Here is a 24,596-nt window from a genome sequence, read left to right on the forward strand (position 1 = left end):
GCCAAGCCATATGAGTAAGGTAATAAACACAAAGTACATGACGCTGTCCTCACAAAGAGTATGATAATAAGAGGACAGATTCCAGGATTCCAACAACCTCTTGCCTGACATCCCCTTCTTAAATTTGCACTTCTCTGCATTCACACTACCACTAAGATTAGATCCAGGAAACTCCTATTCAGAATCCTTGGCAGTTTCCTATTATATATAGAGAGGTCATCCTGTTTAAAGGTCCCCCACAACCTGATCTCAGTCTAAGTGATGATATTTTTTTCCTTTGCACTAGAACTTTTTTAGACCAAGGTTCCAATCTCAGTACACATCCTGCATTCTGCCTTGGCCCAGGCTTTTCCCAGTCTTTCTGCCACATCACTCTTCTCTCTTTGCCATCTCAGATCCTACAAATCTGTTGAACTCCAGCAAAAACATCATTTCTAACTAAGATTTTTCCTTGAAAAACCCTCCCATCTACCCTCCCATCAGCTGGACTAGACAATGCTTTTAGCGTGCTTTTCATACTTTTCCTTGAAATATGGAGACCCAGCGTGCATTTGTGTCATTCTTAATCTTCCTCTATTAGACTCCAAATCATCTGAATGAATGGTTCCATATTTATCTGTTTTCCAGAACACCTAAATTCAGTTTTGCACCCCCCAAAAAACTGCTCAGTCAAGTATTTTTCATTAAAATACCTTTTCTTAACAATTAAAATACCATTTTGCTTTTAAAAAAATACTTGAAACTTTAGAGGCAGTCACAGGTTAAATAGCCTTAATTAGATAGTGATGAGAATTTGAAAATGATCACTTGATCGTCATCTCCTCCTGTTTACCTCCCAATTATCTGTTCAATAGAATCAAATGTTTAGCAATGAGAAAAGGAAGAAAATGAATTAAAACATGTCAAGTGGTGATGAAAAGTTAAAAGAGCAAAGCTAGACCTTGAGTATGTACAACCTTGTGATATCAAATTTTAAAAATCAAAGGATAATGTAAGAGACCAATTTATAACATAACATTCCAATCCTACAAATCTGTTGAAATTAGCAAATCACCAAAGCAACATGTGCACCAATTAGAGCATAATGTCCAATTCTGAAATACTATAAGTCTCTTAATAAGCAACATAAGGAGAAAACTCATAAGACAGAAATTCATCATCATACATTCAGGAAATTCTACTGAATTTCCACAAAAACAAAGAGACATAAGAAATTCTAAAGTTAAGTAGAAACCTCAAATGTTAAATGTGGCACAGACTAGGGCTGGCAAACCATGGCCCAAGGGTCAATTTACCCTACCATCTGTTTTCATAAAGAATGGTCTTTACAATTTTAAATGAATGGGAAACTAATGTGAAAGACGAGTATTTCATGACATTTGACCATGACATAAAACATAAATTTCAGTATACACAAAGTTTTATTGGAGCTCAGCCACATTTGTTCTCTTATTTATGCATTGTTTATGGCTATTTCACAGTGCTAGAATGGTAGAATTGTGTAGTTGGGAAAGAGACCATATGGCCTTCAAAGCCCAACATAACATTTAGTTATCTAGCTCTTTAAAGAAAAAGTTTGCCAACCCCCAATTAAGAGAGAAAATAATGGCCACATAGACGAGAACTACTCACGACACATACAGAGAAAAAAGTTTTCAAGTCAGAGATTCAGAGAACTAAACCTCTGACTCTACAAACAGAAATAAAATAGGAGCCAGACGTGGTGGTGCATACCTGTAATCCCAGCTACTCAGGAGGCTGAGGCAGGAGGATAGCAAGCCTGAGGCCAGACTCAGCAACTTAGCAACACCCTGTTCTCAAAGTAAAATGAGCTGGGGGTACAGTTCAATAGTAGAGCACCCTGGGTTCAATCCTTAGTACAACAAAAAAGGAGAAGGAAGAGAAGGAGGAGGGGGTAGGGGATGAAAGAAAGGAATAGAGAAGGAGGGGAGCAGAAGTAGTTGAAGAAAGAGAAGAAAGAAATCAAATGGGAGAACAGACACTTCAATTTTTTTATAAGGGAGTTATGAAACAGATTTATCCTCCTAACTTTGACAGTTAAAACACGAGATTAAACTGGGTGGGATAGTCCATATCTGTAGTATTGACTCAGGAAGCTGAGTCAGGAGGATTGTTTCAACTCAGGGTCCTGTTTGATGCTAGCCTGGAAAATACAGCAAAACCCTCTCTCTCAAAAATAAAACAAAGTAAAAACAAACAAAACAGAATTGGCTGGATGTGATGGCCTATAATTCCAGTAACCTGGCAGGCTGAGGCAGGAGGATCACAAATTCAAGTCTAGCCTCAGCAATTTAGTGAGATCTCAGCAACTTAGCAAGACCCTGTCTCAAAAATACTTTAAAAAGGGAGGAGGATTTAAGCTTAGCAGTAACGGACTCATGGGTTCAATCCCCAAGACTTCCCCACCAAAAAAATTTAGAGTACATGTACAAAACAACTGTTTTCAGACCAGGGAGTACTGCACTATTATCCTAAATGGAAAAGAAACAAATAATGTAAGCCTTAAGATTGCCCTGGCTTTCTACTTATAGAGGCACATTCCAGACTGTAGAAGGGGCAGGAGACTCCAAGCAGGGCTCAAAAGTTTCCCTGAGCTGAGAAGACTGACACTGGAGCTCAGCATCTGAAAGTAATTGGATAAAGTTCTGAAGGGAGAGAAGGGATACCCAGAAAAGGAGATCCACGAATATGTACAGTCAATAAGTCTTTGCCAACTACTAAAGTACATAGGTGTAGGGTGAAGCTCTGGAGATTGATCAAAGAATGACCCAAGAGCTATGACTAGAATAGATTCCCATACCTCATATGGGGCTGGGAATTGTTTGAATTCACACAAGACAAAGTGTAAAGTCCTTACTGATCACTCAGGGCTTTTAGTAGAGTCCCCCAAAGGGCCACATTTAAGTAGTGAAACTAAACTATCTAGAGAAAAAAGGCTACTTGAAACTATATTGAGCTTCAGAACAAGACCTGAACAGACCAGAATAAACGGCAAGTAAATTAGCTGACTACCAGAACAAAGCCTCAAAATCTGCAGATGAAGATAATACAATCTAGACACCCAACATAAAGCATTCAATGTCTATCATCCAACCAAAATTTACTAAATCCGTGAAAAAGCAAGAAAATGTGAAATAAGAGAAAAATCAGGCAACAGAAACAATTCCAAATAGTGAAAGAGATGAACAAAAATATTAAAACTATTAAGACCATGTTCAAATAATAAAAGCAGCCTTTCTCAACCTGTGAGAAAAGACAGCCCTGAAGAGTTTACTGAGTGATTAATTCCTCAATTGCCCAAAGATGGTACATAGCTAAGTACTATTTTAGCTGCAGAGATGAAAAGTTAATTTATAACACACAACAAATAAGACAGTAAGAGCTCAATTCTCTTATGAAGCCCATTGAGAAGAGGAATACATGAACTTGAGGACTAAAATAGGATATAGAACTTGTAGAGAAAAAACATCTGAAATGAAAATTCAGTAGACAGGATGACTAGCAGATTAAACAAACGCAGAAGTAAAGGTTAGGGAACTTGAAGATTACAGCAACAAAAATAATCCAAAGCAAAGCACAAAGAAAAAAATTGAGATAAAATCTGAAGGATATCCCATTAAATCTGGACATTATGTAAGCAGACTCTTATGTGAAGTTGCCTATGACAGAAATAAAACTTTACCAACCAAAACAAAACAAAAAAAAAAAGAAATAATAACAAAACAAGGCAAAGCAAAATTCCCAACTAAAAGCACTACGAAGGATATGTGATAGTGCTAGTAAAGTAGCAAATGACACAGGATAAATTTGGTATCTTCCTGGAGTGTAATTTTACAAGATTGGAACATAATTAATGTTTAATTATAAAGTACAATGTAAAACTGTAATTTTATTAATCTTCAAATAAATGTACCATCTGCCTTGCTTCAGCTGCTTTAGGCTTCATTTAAAAAGAAAAACACTGACCTACAAAACGAATCAAGAAATCACTAAGAACACCAAAATGTTTCATATCAAATTCACATACTAAATAACCAATGTGACTTTTAGCTTCAAACCCAAAGACAATGTTGAAAAAGGCACAGAACTACTAAAATAAGTTTCTTCTAATACTTATTCACTCTCACAAAACCACTAAAATAACAAAATGAGTGATAGAATATCATCTTGTGATAACAGATCAACTTTAATTTCAGCACCTGAAGCTATCCAAGGGTATGCTCTATAAAGGTCATGGGACTGTTGTACACATTCAATAAAGTGACAACTGTGCAATACCACTTAGTATCTCAAAATCAGGAACATACTTTTGAATTGTTTAAACACAATCCACAGAATTAAAACAAAATCAGAAGCCATCCACAGTTATACTAATTGTCAATTACAAGTTTTACAATTAATACTTGATATAACAGTCAATATATAGCAGGGGATATTGAAATGATTTCAGAGTCTCATCCAGTTGTATTCGATTGGGAAGGTTTCTTGAATGGGGATAAAACTGGCCAAAGATAGATACAACCAGGATCAGACCAGCAAGTAAAAGTTCTACCACAGTTTCTGTAGTTTCCACTTTTTTTTTTCTTTGTCAGTTAAAAGTGAACAGTGAGAATTAAATACTTATCTTTACATATACACAAGGTATGCTGTGAAGCATATTTGCTTACAAACATATAAAAATACTTGTTAACTAGTTCAATAAGAAAATAATGTATAAAAGTATATAGCAAAAACATTAATCATCTCTGACTCTGGAAAGCTCAATTCCGTATTTTATATTACAGCAAACAAAAACAACTTTAGTTTTTTTGAATCCCTTAAACCAGAAATACTTGAAAAGGAAGACAGACAGAAATAATTCATTCTTATCCTTAGCATGGCTGTGAAAGAGTAAAATTAAGAAACCAAGTACACATTGAGATGCGCAAGTCCAGAATGAGTCCAAATATTTGGCCACATAGAACACTATCATCTTCAAGAGGAGGAGTCATAACAGGCTTGATAAGCAGTTTTTAATCCATAAATACAATAGGTATTTTGGTATTTTGGCCACTGGGAAACAAAAGCTGTAGTATCAAGAAAGGTCTGATATGTCTCAATTTTGTAGACGCCATTCAGTGTATTTAAGGTTAACTAAGGTTGACATCAAAATCTTTAAAGATAGGCAAAAAATTCATATTAAAAAAAAAAAAACCCTCCTATGGAGGTTAGAATAACAGTAGGTAATATGATTCCAGAAGTTAAAAATTATTTCACAACCTAAAACTTCAGCTTAGCAAACAGCTTAGGTTCCAAAACTGATTCATCCCTATTAAGATGTAAGCCCTTAAAAAAAGAATATGTAGACATGTATTTAGAAAGACTCAGATAATCTTTGAAGCAGCCTTAGTGTTTCCTTTAAATTGGTCTGGAAAGAACCATTATATTAGCTTCATGGAAAGGATTAGCCGGCTTCTTGGTCTAAGGCTAACACGGTGATCATTTGTCTAAGGCTAGAAAGGTACCAACATGATGTAAACCATCAGGAGAGGAGAAGGAGATGAGGGCTTTTCCTGGCAGTTGGTAGCTAAAATTCAAGGGATTCTTAGAAAATGACACAATGGCAGCCTTTCTTGTCTTTTTCTTTCCGAGTTGGTTCCGGTGAAGGAGGACATTCTTGCTCTTGAAATTTCCTGTAAGACAAAAAAGTCTAAATATAGTTTCCTACTAGGTAATCAGTTTACAGATTCTTTTTGGACAAGTCTCATTTAAGTGCATTTGCTCTCCAATGTTCAACTGGGGATTCAAGCGTATCTTTGAAAGAAAAACAAAACAAGGGGGCACAAACGCATCAGCACAAACTAAGCTGCCTTCATGGGAGAGCCCTCAATTGGATGAGATGCTGGACTCAGTAACCTCCATGTTCCCTTCTCTATTTGAGTCTCCTTAACCCTATAATATACTTAAGGATAAACATACCTTGGAGCCTACCATATAAAATTACCTTCAAAAAGTATACTTGCAAGGCTGGGGTTGTGGCTCAGTGGTAGAGCGCTCAGTGGTAGTACATTCAGGGCCCTAGGTTTGATCCTCATTACCACATAAAAATGAATGAATGGAATAAAAGTATTGTATCCAACTACAACTAAAAAATAAGTATTTTTTTTAAAAAAAGTATACATGCAGTTCTTATTCCTTTTAGTAGATAGAGTCAGTATAAAAACAATTTAGTCCACCTCTCTAGGCCTCCTTAGAAGAGAATAATAAAAACTCAGCTTTCTCAGCTATTATGAGGATTTAACATCTTGTAATGTTTAAATTTGCATGACAGTGTCTGGCATTTAAAAAGTCAAAAAGCCTTCTCTACCTCCCTTTCTCACTCCCGCTTGATTAATGGATAAGGATAGCTCTTGAGGGTAAAAAAGGACAAGATATTCCAAAAAATTTTAAGAAAAAAAACAGTTCACCAGTTGTTTAACGCAAAAATAGAACTAAGATGGGGGATGGTTAAATAAAACATCAAATTTTCCAGCTTAATCGGTTTTTAAGTTGTGTAAGTCAGTGGCATTCATTTACATTCACACTGTTAAACAACCATCACTACCATCTGTTTCCAGGACTCTTCCATCTTGCACAACTGAAACTCTGACAACAACAGGATTTAGATTTTTAACAAACTACTAAAAAACTAAAACCTATAACCTTCACTTTTTCTGCTCCATAGAAAGAATATCCAAGAAGCCTACAGCTCAGGTGTCAATTCACTTGAGATATAGAATGAACAACAGCCTATTTATTTTAAGTTCTTGTCAAACTGACTTAACTAGAAAAAAAAAAATGAAGAAGGAAAAAAGGAGGGGGAGGGGGAGGAGGAGGAAGAGGAGGAGGAGGAGGAGGAGGAGGAGAAAAAAAGAAGGAGGAGGAGGAGGAGGAGAAGGAGGAAGGGAGGGAGGGAGGAAAGTTCACTGAAGCAACTTAATCTTTCTTTCTCACATGCAGCAATATAGCATATACAGTCACTCCAGTAGGCACAACCCATCACCACAAGCTTTGGAATCCATAAACACTTTCTTTTTGTTGTTATTGTTGTTGCACATGGACACTATGCCTTTATTTTGTTTATTTATTTTTATGTGGTGCCGAGGTTTGAACCCAGTGCCTCACATATGCTAGTCAAGCGCTCTACCACTGAGCCACAACCCCAGCCCCATAAACACTTTCTTAACCACTAGGGACCTCTTAGACCATCTACCAGAAAAAACTCTTTGTAGACTGGGGTATCATGCTTCACACTTCATGAGACTGCTAAATCTCTACTACCTCTCTTACTCTTAGAAGGTAGTAAGAAGTAAAAACCAAGAACACCAGCTCTGGAATCAGAGATTGGATTCAAGCCCCAGCTCTGTCATTTAATATGTCTAAACCTTAAACAAGTTATTTAACTTATCTGTACTTCTGTTTTCTCATCTGAAAGTAAATATAAAATAAAGTATTTAGCTTCCTGGGTTTTATTGGGGACTAACTGTAATAATACATTCAAAGCATTTAGCATAATATCAGGCAGATATTTGATTACCACTCCAATGTTAGCTGCTGTCATCACTACATCCACACCATCACCTTGGGAAGCTGCATTCATTCTTCTCAAAATTCCTAAATGTACTTTCTACTTTAATATAATAAATTACATTTAGAAGTGCTCAGAATATATTGTATACTTAATTAAAATTTAACACCCCATGTGCATTAACCCCTAGAAAAGAACTACTCCTACATACAATTTTCTTTCTTACTAAAAATAACAATTTCATAAAACACTTCCAGCATATGTTTTGCTTACCTTATAACCCGGACAAGTTCATGAAATGCTTGATCTACATTCATCCTAATCTTTGCTGATGCCTCCATGTATGTTACTTTAAGTTGCCGTGCTAACTGCTGTCCTTCCTCCTGCGTAACCTGAAATTCCAAGAGCTGTGTTTAAGGTACAGTATTAATTTGCTCCATCTAATCCTGACTAAAGATTGTACTGTTATTCCAAAAAGAGGTCAGGCTCTTTTACAAGATGAACCAACAGACCTTATAGCTCAACACAAACTGAAGCCCACCTCTGTAAAACAACTCAGAAGAACATACCTGTGACAGAAATATAGTCAGCCCTCAAAATCTGTGGGCTCCAAACAAGTTATAACTGCAGATCAAAAATATTTGAATCAAACTATGCTAAACATATACAGATCTTCTGTTCTTGTCATTATTCCCTAAATAACACAAGCTGCCGCAGTCTGGCTGGGCGAAATAGGGGGCGGGGGGGGGGGGGGGGGGGGGGGGACGACAAGGAACTTGTGAAGATTGATCCAGTGGGAGCCGCTTTATTGCAGGACAGCAGAGGTATATATACTTAACTAATTACACACAGCTTATCTTAATTAACATAAACTAGATACAGCAGTCAACCAATAAGGAATCTTCATCATCTTAATGATTACACACAACTTAACTTAATTGACATAATCTAGACACAGCAGTCAGTCATTAAGGAATCTCTATCATCTTAATGGCTCGCTGGCGTTACTTCTCAAACCACTCCTCTTGGCAAAGTGCCAGGCGCCATCTTGACTTGTCTCTGGCCCTCATCAACAAGCTACTATACATTATAAGTAATGAAGAGACGATTTAAAGTAAATAGGAAAACATGTGTAGGTTAGATGCAAATTCTATCATTTTATAGAAGGAACTGGAGCATACAAAGATTTTAGTGCCTGGGGGATATTATTGTGGGGGAGACCTAGAAGCAGTCCTCTGTGAATATCAAGGGTCAATATGCTACCATACAAGATTTTGGACTACAAATCTATTAAATACAACAATACATCCTAGGAAAGAAAAGCACAAAGTGCTATGAAAGTATCTAACCCTGAGGAGGTTAGAATAGAGCTTGGAGTGAGGAAGCTCTAAGAAAGGAAATGGTATGTGTGAAGCTGTAAAAATGGGATTTCTAAGTCCTGGGAACTGAAACAAGCCTCTTCTGGCTGGAATATAGCACAGAAAGAGAGAAAATAGCAAGACGTCTAGATGAGAAGACCATATGCTTCTAGGGCCACAGGGTCTCCTCATCATTGAGTTCACAGTACCTGATACACAGGCAACACTCATGAACACATGGAGGAAATCAGTTACCATAGGAAGGGTAGCGTTGTTGACATAAAACTGGTAGGCCAGAATAAGAAAACATGAATAAATAAAGACCATAGATAGACAGGATTTTGGTGGGCAGGCAGGGAGGTGCTGGTGATTGAACCCAGAGGCACTTTACCACTGAGCCACATCCCCAACCCCAGACAGGCTCTCCCTAATTGCTTAAGGCCTCATGAAATTGCTCAAACTGGTCTGGAACTGGTCTAAATTCTCCTGCCTCAGCCTCCAGAGTCACTAGGATTACAAGCATGCACCAGGGCACCTGGCTACTCAATATATTTTAAATTGTAAAGAACTGGAATAGAGGGCTGGGGATGTGGCTCAAGCGGTAGCGCGCTCGCCTGGCATGCGCTTGGCGCTGGGTTTGATCCTCAGCACCACATACAAATAAAGATGTTGTGTCCGCTGAAAACTAAAAAATAAATATTAAAAAATTCTCTCTCTCTTTAAAAAAAATTATCTTTAAAAAAAGAATTGGAATAGAGATTTTTACCAAAAATTATTAAACTATTTTACATTTACATAGTGGGGCTTAAAATTATGTTTCTGGGATAAAATTCCTTTCACTGCTGTCATCACCACTAAAATAAACAAAGAATAAAAAATCAGATGGGGGCTGGGAATGAGGTTTTGTGGTAGAGCGCTTGCCTAGCACGAGCTAGGACCTGGGTTCAGTCCCCAGCACCACCACAAAAAAAATGTCAAATGGGGAAAAGAAAATCTGTAAACCCATAACCCATACAGAACCACATTTTTCTGCTCACTTTTCAATAACAACTTGTTTTATATTATATAAACAGAAACATGATTTTGTGTATTTATTTTATAGTCTGGAAACCCTCTAAATTCACTTATCTAAGAGCTCTTTTGCAGAATTCTAAAGGCTTTTCTATATAATCATGTAACTTGTTAATAAACATTTTTATTTCTTCTTTTCTGACATGGATGCCTTTGTTTCATGCCTACTACACTGCCCAGAACATCCTATAAATGACAGAAGTGGTAAAAAGAGTATTCTTGCTATGTCTCTGATCTTAGGGACAAAGCACTTCATCTTTCACCATTAAGTATGTAGTCAGTTACAGAATTTTATTATAGATAGATGCCTTTTATCCAGTTACCAAAATTTCTCATTTTTCTATTTGTAAACAGTGTTATCAGAAAAGGATATTAAATTTTATCAAATATTTTCTTCTCCATCTACTGAGATGATCATGACTTTTTCTTTTCTGTTAACATTGTGAATTATATGAATTCATTTTCAAATATTAAACTAAATAATAGTTTAGTGCAATGGCATTACTGGAATAAACCCATACTTAAGTAATGTATTATCCTTTTCATATACTGCTAAATTCTAATTACTAACATTTTATTAAGAACTTTTACGTGTATGTTCATGAGAGACGCCAGACCATTGTCTCCATGTCTTTGGTTCAGTTTCAGAGTAATTCTGATATCATATAATGAACTGGAAAGAATTCTCTCCAGCATTTCAGAACAGCCTAAACACAATAGAGAGTATGCCTTCCTTAAATGTTTGGTATAATTCACCAGTGAATCCATCTGGACTTTCAGTTTTCTTTGAAGGAAAGTTTTTAGGACAAATCAAACTTATTTGATAGATAGTATTATTTAGCTAATGTATTTGTTTCTTAAATTTAGATACTTTATATCTTTCAAGAAACTTTGATACTTATGTTTGTTTCTGGAACAAACTTTGATACTTTGTATCTTTCAAACTTACTAAATTTGTTGGCATAGTCTTTGTAGCATCTCTTTATTATTTTTATGCCTTTGTAAGATCTAAAGTGATAATCTTTCTCATTCCAAATATTGATCTTCTCTCTTTTGTATCTGATCATTCTAATTAGAGATTTCTCAGTTTGATTGATCTTATAAACAATACTTTTTAGGTTGTATTTTTTCTATGATTTTTCTATTTTCTATTTTCATTTTGGGTGCTGGCTACTGCATATGCAAACGACACACTTGAATCACTGAAACCCACAGTTTTTCTATTTTTTATTTCATTGTATTCCATTCCTTATTATTTTCCTTCTATTTACTATATGTTTAATTTGCTCCTTTTTTCTTCTAGTTTGCTTTTGTTTTGTTTTGGGGTTTGTTTTGGCAGTACTGGGGAATTAATCCCAGAGGTGCTCTAATTCTCAGCTACATCTCCAACCCTTTATTTTTTATTTTTTATTGATTGATTGGTTGACTGCTTGGTTGAGTGATATTGGAGATTGAAGCCAGGGGTACTTTACCACTGAGTCACCACATCCCCAGTCCTTTCTATGTTGTTTTTTATTACTACTACTACTGCTGCTGCTGCAACTAATACTACTTGGAGACAAGATCTTGCTAAGTTACATGGAGCCTTGCTAAGTTGCTGAGACTGGCTTTGTATTTGCAATCCTCCTGCCTCACTCAGCCTCTGGAGTCACTAGGATTACAGGCATAAACCACCATGCCCAGCTTAATTTTTTTTTAAATTTTGGGACAGGATCTTATCAGGTTGCCAAGGCTGGCAAACTTTCGATTCCCCTGCCTCAGTCTCCAGAGTAGCTGGGATTTCAGGCATACACCCTGCACCTAGCTTTTTCTTATTTCTTAAGACAGAATCTAAAGTTAATTAATGAAGATCTGTTTTCTAATACAAGTATTTAGTGTTACTAACTTCTCCACATATATGTATTTTCAGCAGCATCACAGATTTTGATGTTTAATTTTCATTTAGTTCATAATCATCTGTAATCTTCCTTTTGATTTTTTTTCTTTGACCCAAGTGTTAAATAGAAATGTTTCCCAGTATGTGATTTCCTAGATATCTGTTATCAAGTTCCAATTTAATTCCATTGTCATCAAAGAATAAGTGTTATTAACTATAATCATTTTAAACTTATTAAAGCTTGTTGTATAACATATTTTTATTTCAAAAAATATGTATTCTATATCATTCAATGACAATTAGAATAAGTTGATAGTGTTGTTCAAGTCATTTGTATCTCACTAATTAACAATTATTTAGAGGGGTTATTGAGGTCTCTACTAAGCATGAACTTGCCTATTTCTCTTTGCAGTTCTTATAACTCTTAATTCAGGAATTTTGAAGCTATTATTAGGTTGGATGAACCAACCTAATATTACACTGAATGTTTAGGACTATAATATCTTCTTGATAAATTAATTTCTTTATCATTATAAAATTACACTCTTTATCCCTGGTAATACTCAGCTATAAAATGACTTTTATATAGCCACTTGAAATTTATATTCATTATGAGAGGGGGGGGAGGGAGGGAGGGAGGGAGAGGGGGAGGGAGGGAAGGGGGGAGGGAGGGGGGAGGGAGGGAGGGAGGGAGAGGGGGAGGGAGGGAGGGAGAGGGGGAGGGAGGGAGGGAGGGAGAGGGGGAGGGAGGGAGAGAGACTTGCTAAGTTGCTTAGGGTACATCGGTGAGGCCTGGCTTTGAACTTTCTATCCTCCTGCCTCAACATCCTAAATTGCTGGGATTACGGACACACTCCTGGCCCATCCTTTTACTTTTATCCTGGCTGTGTCTTTAAAAAGTAGACTTTTTGTCAAACACAATGGCACACACCTGTAAGTAATTCTAGCTACTGAGGCAGGAGGATTGCAAGTTCCAGGCCAGCCTGAGCAACTCAGTGAGACACTGTCTCAAAATAAAAGGGGCTTGGGATGTAGCTCTTCAATCCCCAGTACAGGACGAGAAGTGGGGAGTAGATACTTTCATCCAATCTGACAACATGTGCCTTTCAACTGAGGTAGTCACACAAGTTATGCTTAATCAATATAGTTGAGCACTTAGCTATGTACTTTCTACTCACCCTATCTGTTCTTTGTCCTACTTATCCTCTTTTTCTGCCTTTTGGGTTAACTGAAATATTTTTTACACTGAATGTTGTCTAATTAGACATTAATGTTGTCTAATTAGAATGTTGTCTCCTCTGTTGACTAATTAGCTATGTATCTGTTATACTACCTCAATGGTTGCTTTTGAGTTTACAGTATATATTTTCAAGTTGTCACAGTCTTACTCAAATGGTATTATGCCAATTAATGTACAGTTTAAGAACTTTGAGAGTCTGTTTCTACCTTCCTCTTTTTTTACTATTTTAGCTTTTACCTCACATTACTTTTTCTTAAAATGTTCAGTTATGTTTTAATTTAAATACTAAAAAGCTATTTTATTTCCCAATATAATTACCATTTTCAGTGCTCTTCATTCTTTCCAGTTGATTCAAATTTCCAGTTGATATCTTTTCCCCTTAGACTTCTTTCCTTGTTTCTGGTTAGTAATCTCATACTTTATATGTTTGAGGGAAGTCTTTTATCTAACCTTCATTTTTTTAAAATAAATTTTAGTGGATTAAATTCTAGGTAAGTTTTTTGCTTTCAGTATTTAAAAGATGCAGCATGTTTTTCCATGAGAAACAATGATGAATACAGTCCCTTTATCTTTATTACTCTATATGCAATATTTTCTCAAGCTACTTCTCAAAAAAATTTTTAAATTGATTTTTATTGATTTTTTTAAAAAATAAATGACAGCAAAATGCATTACAATTCTTATTACACATATAGAGCACTTTATATTTCTGGTTGTATATAAAGTATGTTCACAACAATTCATGGTAAATTCCTTCCTATAAAAATAACCCCAATGTAGTCAAAATTCTGTTCTTCTTCCTTCTCTCTCAAACTTAATATTCTTATTTCTCACTAACCTTTCAAGACTCAAGCAACAAAAAACTCCCTCCTAGTGGCAATGATGTCCCATCACACTCAAAGATCACCACTGACAAAATTCATAATATGTGATACTAAAAATTTTAGTTATGTTTTCTTGTTCTCCCACTACTTTAAGATGTCCTCTGAGACAAGTATTAACAACACATTTATTTGTCTTTATACCTCTAAGGCTTAGAAGAATGCATGCCAATTAACTAAATAACTACAAGTAAATGGAGTGGGATCAATCAAATAAGTAAATCCGAAAATGAAACAAAATACAGGAAGAAAAATTTAAATAAATACTTAAGATTTTTAAGTCAGCCAAGCACAGGGGCATAACCTGTAATCCCAGAGATTCGAGGAGGCTGAGGCAGGAAGATTACAAGTTCAAGGCCATACTAGGCAATTTAGTTGAGACACTATCTCAAAATTTTAAAAATTAAAAAAAAAAAGGCTATGAATGTAGATCAATGCTAGAGCACCCTGAGTTCAATTTCCTGTGCCATGAAAAGAAAGATTATAAGTTAATCTCAAATTGTTGTTATTGTAAATTTGACTTGGGGAGGAAAAAAAAAAATATGTCCTTAAGAATACTGTTGTCTTTGCTCAATTGTTCCTGAAAAAGTTATCTGGCGCTGAGCATGGCGGTACACACCTGTAATCCCAGCAATTTGGAGGACTATAGCAAAAGAATTATAAACTTGAGGCCAGCCTCCACAATTCAGCAAGGCCCCGTTTCAAAATAAAAAAATAAAAAAGGGCTGAGGATGTGGTTCAGTCAACTGGGTTCAATCCCCAGTACAACAAAGAAAAAAAAAAAAGTCACCTTACCCTACCCATCATGCATAATGTAATTAGATCAAGAGGGATGGCAAATAATCTATCTTTGTACATAGTTAAGAAAATTAATGAATTCATAGTCTAGATGACAAAAAGAAAAAAATCTCATTGCTAAGACTGTTTACATGGGTCGTCGTTCCCCACCACCCCCACCCCCACCTCGCCCTAACTGGAGATCGAACCCAAGGGCAATTTACCACTGAGCTACATCCTACATCCCCACCTCTTTTTATTTGGAGACAGGACCTTACCAAGTTGCTGAGGGTGGCCTCAAACCTGCGCTCCTGTGCCTCAGCCTTCAGAGTCACTGGAATTACAGGCGAATGCCACTGTGCCCAACTCACTTATTTGAAGTCTGGTTTTACATCACTGTCTTACAGGAATCAAGGAAGCAGAGTTTATACATATATTTCTGGTCAAGAGATCTGTGCCCACATATATGCTTACTAGAGGGCAGCATACTTTTAACCAAAAGGCACTGTGACAGCACTGCCACCACCAAAGCAAACAAAAAGAAAACACACTGTGAAGACCAAAATAAAAGCAGACTGATATCTACATAAACAAATATTTTCTAGAGTTCCTCAACCCAGAGAATTTTATAGACACAAATACTAAGCCTTATCACCTGGATATTCTATTTGGTTGGTCTGAGCTCTACTCAGAATTGTTTTGAACATCCAAAGTAAATCTGAAACAATGAATCCACAGACCTACTTTTGGGAACTTTGAGACTCAGTTCAAAGGCACAAATTAATTCAAAATCCATAATAATATGAATTCAAGTAGTACTATATATTCCCAAAGAAAGAAAAGCAAAATGGGAATGATGAGAGTAATTTTATCTGAACAAATCTGGCTTAAAAGGAATAAACTACCTTTCCAATACTCAGGAATATGTCAAGTTAACCCATTAGGTCCCAAGTTTTCAATTCTGCAAATATTTCAACAAAATTGACATAGAAACATTAGAACAAGTTGAAAAGCATTACCTACAGTTTATATAAACAGTTTATATACACATAAACAGACAGAACTCAAAAGAGACAGGATTCTTTATCCTAGGATGCCATAGGGGCACACTGTGTCAAAGCACTGACAGATGAAGGAGACTGAGTTGTATTTTTAGTAAAAGTATAAGGAGTGCCTTTCTCAACTTAATGGTGACCATTAGCAATTAAGTAACTTAACAAAGGGGAAAGGAGAGAGGGCAGCTAAGGTGAAGGAGGGAGGGAGTAAACAAAAAAGTGGAAACAGCTAATTTCTATACAGCATAGAATCAAGGACGAGAAGCTTGAAATCAGATGATGTATCAAAAAATCCACCATCCAAACCCACACACTGCCTCACTAAATTTCAGAATCGATATACAGTCATACTTACCTACTTTCATATTTTAGGAAGGTAAGCAAATCATTCATCTATATTTTCTTCCTATACCTTTGATAGGACAAACAAAATCAGCAATCACTCCGTAAGTGGTCAGATTAGTGATTACACTAAACCACCAAATTCTTCAGACGCTTTTTTATTTAATGTAAATCTTGGTGACTGTTTTATCTACTATTTCATCATGAGGGCCTAGAAAATATGATCAATAAATACTGGGTGAGCTGAGTGCAGTAGCACATGCCTATAATCCCAGCAACTCAAGAGTCTGAGGCAGTTTAATCCCAAATTTGAGGCCACTGGACAATTTAGCAAGACCATGTCTGAAAATAAAAAATAAAAAGGGTTGTGAATATAACTCAGTGTTAGAGCACCCACTACCACAAAAATTAATACTGGGTGAGTGGATAGATAAAAGGATAAAATAAGTCAGCCAAATCCACAGGTACAGAAGCAAAAACACAGTAAACAAATCCTTTTCTGACTTATTTTTAATAGGTTTCAGAACTGAGGAGTTAGTGGTAGGAATGCCCCCCCCACCCCGCTGATCCACAAGTTCTAAGATTAAGTAACTAAGATAAAGTCTAACAGATTATATCTAAGATAAAGCTGGATGGGGTGCGGGGTGATGGGGTCCAGGTCAGCAGCATAGCAAGCCAGACTGGTTACTGAGAAAGAACATAGAGATGACTAAACAGTAGACATCTCTTAAAAAGGGAGGAGAAATTTTTGTAAGATACCTGTAGCCTATACAGGTAGAATGAGTAAAGGTTCAAAACATTCTAAGCATCACCTTTAATTCTGAAGAGTAACCTTTTATAAAGGCAAAAACCTTTAGTATATAACATTCTCAACTTCAATAGCATTGAGTATGCCCTTCTGAGGCTTAGAGAGCCCAAAAGAGAGAACTATGGAGCCCTCACACACCCTGGAAATAAAAGAAAATGAAGAGAAGCCAACAAAGAACATTGGGGAGGAGAGAGGACGAGTAGGAAATGATATCACAGAGTCAAGTAGTGTTTCAAAAAAAGAGAAAGTGATCAACTGTGTGAAATATCATATCATCAACATTTATAGAAGTGAAGTCTTTGACAATGGCACAGAATGAATGATGTCAATATAGGCAAGAATAACAGATTGAAGAAAGAGGAGAAACTGTTCTCAGAGAGAACAGACTCAGTTTCTGCTGTTACTTTTTTGTTTTTAAGATGGGCAACACTAGCATGTTGTATGATGGTGGGAATGATCAAATAAAAGAAAAAAGCAATTGCTAAGGTGTTATCCATAAGTTGGAGAGGAGAAATAGCATCCAGGGCCCAGTGGACAAGCCAGTCATAGACCATAAAATTTATCCCACTTATGAGTGGGAGAAGAAAAACCTCATATGCCACATTCTGTATTAGTAAATGTGGGCATAAGACTATGTAGAAATAGGAAAATATAATGCACCATCAGCTGAGAAAAGAAAAGAAAGTATTACAGGTGAATAACAGGTAAGAAAGCAGGTAATAACTATCCAAACAAGTGAGAAATAAATGGAGTAGGGAAATATGGGAGGATTTCCAATTAGCTCACATAGGGGTAGTAGTCATGACTTTAAAGTGAGAGTAATCAATATGCCTGACTACAGTGCAAAGGAACCCAGAAAACAGCAGACAGACAAAGCATCAGGAGTCATAAAATTTGTCTTTATGCTTGTCATGCAGAAAACAAAATATGAATGAGAAGAACATTGGCCACTAGATATCAGTCACCTGCTTTACTCTCTTCTGAGATTTTTGGCGTGAGGGCGAGGGCAACTTATGTCTACGTATATGATTTTTTTTTAATATTTATTTTTTTTTAGTTTTTCGGCAGGCACAACATCTTTGTTTGTATGTGGTGCTAAGGATCGAACCCGGGTCGCACGCATGCCAGGCGAGCGCGCTACCACTTGAGCCACATCCCCAGTTCACGTATATGATTTAGGAAAAAAAAAACAAAACAGAATAACTTACTCCAAGCTAATAGTGTATATCTTTAAGGTGATGAAAATAAAGAAGATATATTTCCTATGTTGTGCTTAAGTTACTTTTTAAATTAAATGAAAAATTTTATGATCCCATGATATACAAAGCAAATGCTACAGTATGTGGAATACCCACAAACCAATGAAAACTGCACGCCATATACTAGCAAATTCCAATACAGAGATTATAGACCTTACCCTAAGCTAATGATGGTGAGGATTTGGTTCTAATGGGCCTATATCCTCCTGCTCTCCCTAATCCACCACAACCTACATAAGAGGAGACTATTCCAGAGAATCTTCCCCACCACTTCATTTGAGAAAAGATCCTTTTATATAATCAAGGCGTGCTGGGAGCAGAAATTAGCATGAGAAAGGGAGAACCCCTTCTTCACTGCACATCTACTTTGCCATTACTTCTCAGATCTAATGATATATGAAGTTTCTAGTGCTAGAAAGAAACAAGCAGCAGAAGTAGACAGGTTCCATCAGGCAACACTTAATAAATATAATTTAAGTTCAGAAACCCCCAAGGAAATAAAAAGACCAAAATTAAAGTTTATATTGATTTAATATAAAGAGCACTTTTTTTTTTTGCCTTAACTTTATAACAATTCTGACTTAAAGGAGTCAGAGCAGGAAAGTTTATTCTGCACTTAGTGTCATCAAGAAATATTTCTAAATCTTAGCATGAGAAGAAATATCTTCCTCTTGAATATCTTGAATTTTGTGTGTGCCCAACAAAATTTTTACAAATAAAGCACAAAGACTATGTTTTAAACAGTTAACTACAAAATAAAAGCCTAGCATCAACATAAACTGAGCTGTTTATCAATCAACTTTTCTTCATGTTTATACTGTTCCAATAAACTCTTTCTTTTCCCAGTACTGGGAATTAAACCCAGGGGCACTCTACCACTGACCTACATCCCCAAACTTTTTATTTTTTATTTGGAGACAGGGTCTCAACTAAGTTTCCCAGGCTGGCCTGGAACTTGGATTTTCCTGCCTCCGCCTCCCAAGTGACTAGGATTACAAGGCGAGTACCACCATGCCCAACCCAACAAAAATCTTTTTGTCAACCTAAGGTTATATAAAAGCCAACAAGAGAAACAATTTAAATAATAATTATTCCAGATGTGAATGAGAAACTAAAGACTTAAATACACCCCAAATAAAGTAGGACTGCATCAATTTACAGCCGACTTTATTCCTCTCCCCTACAAAAAATGAGTGAACAACACATACCAAAAAAAAAATTTTAAATAATAAAATTTTCAAAAATGAGTAAGAAAACAAGTGAGAATAAGTTTGCAACTAAATATATTCTTATCTTAAAGGCTACTGGTGTTAGAGCAGGCCAGTGTGAAGAATTAATAGAAAATTCAGTTGCTGAAGTTAGGAAAAATTCAAATACTGTAATTTACATTAAAGTCAGTCTCTAAACAAAGAAAATTTCATATTAATAGTAAATAAAGTAGGCATTTGAGATTGTCTAACTAAATTAGAGTTCTTAGATATTACCCAAGAAATTACATGGGACTAGAACTAGTACAAATACTTATAGGCTTATAGAATCTTCTGAAATTTTGTGTAAAACCATGAAATTTAAATTTCTCTAAATCTCCTTTTTCTTGTTTACCTAATATAACTTCTCCAAGATCCAGTGTACTAAACTCAGCAATAAATACTGAAGTGACATCAGCACAGTTGTTTGTTTTTGATCATAGGACTTTCTATTATTTCATTAAACTCATCACTTCACTTACATGATTTTCCAGCAATGAAATTCCTTCTTACCTGTCTTTGATGATCCAGGTCTGCTTTATTACCAATTAAAATCATTGGAAACTCATCACGATCCTTTACTCTGAGAATCTGTCTTTGAAACTTATAGATTTCTTCAAAACTTAAAAAAATAAAATAAAATAAATTAATTGATTTGACCAGGAATCATAATTCAACGAGCTCCATACTCCAGTTAGTATTTTATTATTAAAAATAAGAGAATCTAAATTCAATAAAATCATGATGTAGACAGGACCAATGGACTACATTTTAATATTGCTACTAACCTGCCTCTATCTGTGACTGAAAAGACCAAAAGGAAGCCTTCACCAGTCCTCATATACTGTTCTCTCATGGCACCAAACTCTTCTTGTCCAGCCGTATCCAAAACTAAAGGGAAAAAAAAAAAAAAAAAACCCGTGTTTTCATTTTTTATAAACTGCTCCTCTACAAGGATAGGCTCCTTTCGTGTGGGTCCTCTAGATAACCTTATTCTTGGTATAAAAAGGAAATGACATTCCTCTCTCTTAAAACTTTATTCTCAATATTAAAGACAAACATATTCTAATGGCAGACAGTTACAGAGCTTATTTTCATCAGCACAGATCCATTTTACAGTTAGAATATATTAGCATACCAATTACAAGGTTAAAAATATCAAACATATCTATGCAGATAGAATCAGATAACCTCTGAAATCACTTGAATATTTATCTTCTCCATGTAAAGATCTGAAAAACATATTATAAATTCAAGAAAGAAATTGCGGTTGTTACCTATCCCCTCGCCACACAAATACCAGACTTTGGACAGGTGCTAATACATTTCTTAATCTCTATGAATAAAAGAATCACACAAATTAAAAGAACAGGGTTTTGGGCTGGGGTTGTGGCTCAGTGGTGGATGCTTGCCTTGCATATGTGAGGCACTGGGTTCAATCCTCAGCACCACATAAAAATAAACAAACAAAATAAAGGTATTTGTTCATCTACAACTTAAAAAAAAAGAGCAGGGTTTTCTCCTGTGTCGAAGTGGTATATTTAACCAGGCACAGTATTTGTTAAAGCCTCTGAGCTTAAACTCTATGGTCACTTCCCCACTGGAGCCTTTGCCAAACACCAGGAAGAAATGAGACCTGATTTACTATTTCCAGCTGTACCAATAAATACATTTCAACAAATTATAAGATCAGTCTTAGCAGAACAAGATCAGTTCAATTACTGTTTCACCTTTCATTTACAGAGACATATTTAAAATTGACCAATATGAAAAAAAAAAACTAACCAACATATAGACTCATCAAAACTAATGAAAAAGGCAGGCTTATATTGAAGACCTCATCTAATATTTCCATTACACTATATAATCAGCAAAATACCAGAGGTAACTTTCTAAAAACAGAACAGATGAACTATTAAAATAAATAAGTTTACTTACTATCTAGTCGGGCTGCTCTGTCATCTATCACACACTGCTTTGTGTAGGAATCTTCAATAGTTGGATCATAATCTGTTACAAAATAGGACTGTAAAAAAGAAAAAGGAAAAGAAAAAAATTCATGCCTGTTTGTTAACTTTATAGAATTCCATTTAGTCCAAACTAATCAAGATGTTTTCACTGTATTGGAGTTTATTCTACTATATGTTAATTCCCTAATAAATGAGTCTCTTCAGAGCACCTTCCAAGTGAAGAAAGGATACTAAATATCTTTGGATTATCATATCAGAAAAATGCCAAGATTGCAAATCATCTGCTATAATTTTTTATAATTAAAGCTAAGAATCTAGAACTCAAGTTCTAGAAAAACTAGAAAAATCCAATAAACTATAATTCAGACCTACTTATATTTCACATAAACATCAGTCCTAAAGATAAAAATAGATGCAAAGAAATTATAAGAAAGAGGGCTGGGATTATAGCTCAGTTGTAGAGTGCCTGCCTTGCATGCACAGGGCCCTGGGTTCAATCCCCAGCATCACAAAAAATGAATATATCACACACAAAAAAAAAATACACACACACACACACAAATGAAAGAGGCCTGGAACATTCCTTCCCCCACCTTCTTTTCTCATTATTATTCCCCTTTCAGCAGAAATGATGCTTCAGAAACATCATTCAGGATAACTTCATCTGTAGGAATCTCAAACTTCATCTAATCTTTTCATTTTTAACTTAAATTATATTTCTGTTTATCAAAGCTTCACAATTATTATCTTTTAAATCATCATCAAAAGAATGGGCAGTTAGAATATCATACTTTTCTTTTAAAATGTTCTAAAAATAAAGCAATCATCTAAAAGAAACCATTTCTCATTTCTTATCAGAAGGGCAGTACCTGTGATACTGACTTACTCTTCTTCTGGTCTATCTCCTTTGCTCTCCTAGGGATCAACTTCCTCACAGTCCACTGTCCCACTGACTCATTTTGACTCATTTAACAAAACCTGAGAAAGGACTCAGAGGAAGAAAGCTTAATGCTAGCTAGGATCCAGAGCCAACTGTTTTGGCCATTCTTCAGGAAAGGGTTCCTGCAGAAAGTCACTGTTCTAGGAGCACAGAGTTCTTAGGTAACATCCCTCAACTTGGTGGGATAAGTTCAGAAAGCTACTCAATGGGTCCTCAGAAAGGAGTCAAGAAAACCCTGATTTGGGGAGGATACTAATCTGCCTGCTACTATGGCTTTACATATTTATTTTATTGGAAAGGTCTTTCCCACAATTTATTTTTATTTGAGGAATAACCTTAACCATAGAATTCATTACCCATAACTGTATTTCCCTCATAGTCCCATTTAAAATGTATGACTTACTAAGAAAAAAAAAAAAAGAATCATTTACCAACAGTAGCAGCCATCTCCACCATCAGCCCCCATGTGCATTTAAACTGAACAGGTATCAAAACAATCCCGAACTAAATGTTGGTACTCACACCCCTTCAAAAAGTAAATACAACTGGCAACAATCTTCTTTGAACTTACTACTCTTAAACAACATCAAACTGCAATCTTACACCAAAAAAGTTGAATAAGCATATTATTCATACTTTGAAGATGAGTTTCTCTTAAGATATGTTTCTTTGCAGCCACCTGATATTTCTAGACATCCCTTTATCTTGTAAAACCTGAAATTCATTAGCTATTCCCATTATATGCCTGAAAGTATTATACCATCCCTAACACTTTGATTGAAAATAGAATGAATAAACAAATATTATTAAATACATTTTTACAAATGTGCAAGTCATACATGATAGCTGGAATTCTTCAAATATGATGAACTTTTATACTGTGATACTAAATTACGACATTAACATGCTGAACCCAGTGGCATATACCAGCTACTCAGAAGGCTAAGGCAGGAGGGAATTCAAGTTCAAGGCCAGTCTGGTCAACTTAGTAAGATCCTACCTCAAAATAGAAAAAAGGGATGGTGATGTAGCTCAGTGGCAGAGTGCCCAAGTTCAATTCCAAGTCCTGGAGGGCTGGGGGACTTAACATGTATCATTCATTGGTTTATGTGACTTTGAAGTCTATTGTAATGAATTATTTGTTCTTCTTTTTAGTAGTTGTGGAAGTTTCATGTTTCCTTTGAATGTCAGTTCTTTAAATACAATATTACAAGACTTCCAAAACTCTGCTAACACTGGCATGGTTTTGTTCCACACACATTAATTTCCACACACATTAATTTCTAAGGTGAACTAACTTGGGATTTCTAGATATTAGGTCCACATCTCATCTTTACTACATCCTATTTTCAAAATTTGTCTAAGGACTATCATCATCTTACTATATGCAACTTTTAAAAAGACATCCTCATTGAAAGATTCTTTCTAGGGAACTCACTCTAGGGTCTGTCAAAGAATTAAAAAACACTTTCCTGGGCTGGACCTAAAGCTCAGTGGTACAGCCCTTGCTGAGTATGTGTGAGGCCCTGGTTCAATACCCAGTATTGGGAGGGGCACTTTTCTGACTAGGGGAGCAGTTCAATGGTAGAACTTGCCTAGTGTACACAAGGCCATGGTTCAATTCCCAGGACTGCAAAAAAAAAAAAAAAAAAAAAAAAACTACCTTCCCTCTCATAATTCATTCAGTAAGCAACAGGTCAGAATGTGCCTAAAATAAGCATTCATTGTACACATATAACAAATATAACCATCACTTGCCACCACAAAAACATAACATTTTTGTCACTTTAACTCAGGTACCAGATATTTGAGGCAGAAGACCACCAAAAAGTAATCAGTCACTGGTGATGGTCAATCCTGAATTCAATTCTAACTCTGCTACTTCAGATCTGTGGCAAATCACTTTACTTCTCTACCTTTAGCATCTATAAAACAAGAAGAGTTACAAAAGCTTGTGGAGCAGATAAAAAGAAGTAATGCATATAAAATGCCAAGACATGCTGATGATTAATCAATGACACCCATACAATAACTGCATTACTTTTCTCATGCAATTATATATCTGAACTGTTGTTCTTATTCAATTATAAAGACTTCAACTATAAAGACAGAAGCAGCTGTAACAGTTCCAGTCCTATTTATACTAAAGACCAACCATGTGATCTCTGGTACTAAGTATCTCAATGTTGTAATTCAAGATAAAAT

The 24,596-nt window shown here is 35.7% G+C and overlaps 1 protein-coding gene across 1 annotated transcript in view; it reads right to left on the reverse strand.

Annotated features, from left to right (window-relative positions):
• Window positions 1–5,412: 5,412 nt before the first annotated feature.
• Window positions 5,413–24,596, reverse strand: part of Rras2 (RAS related 2) — an 81,325-nt gene continuing 62,141 nt past the window's right edge. The window contains exons 2-6 of the mRNA XM_076844224.1: window positions 21,420–21,507; window positions 20,270–20,372; window positions 19,995–20,103; window positions 7,841–7,959; window positions 5,413–5,693 (exon numbers count right to left, since the gene is read on the reverse strand). Coding sequence (XP_076700339.1) covers window positions 5,606–5,693; window positions 7,841–7,959; window positions 19,995–20,103; window positions 20,270–20,372; window positions 21,420–21,507 — 507 coding nt within the window. The 3' untranslated portion in view covers window positions 5,413–5,605. The remainder of the gene's footprint in view (window positions 5,694–7,840; window positions 7,960–19,994; window positions 20,104–20,269; window positions 20,373–21,419; window positions 21,508–24,596) is intronic.

The sequence above is a fragment of the Callospermophilus lateralis genome, chromosome 2 (assembly GCF_048772815.1).
Source record: "Callospermophilus lateralis isolate mCalLat2 chromosome 2, mCalLat2.hap1, whole genome shotgun sequence".
Classification (NCBI taxonomy): Eukaryota; Metazoa; Chordata; class Mammalia; order Rodentia; family Sciuridae; genus Callospermophilus; species Callospermophilus lateralis.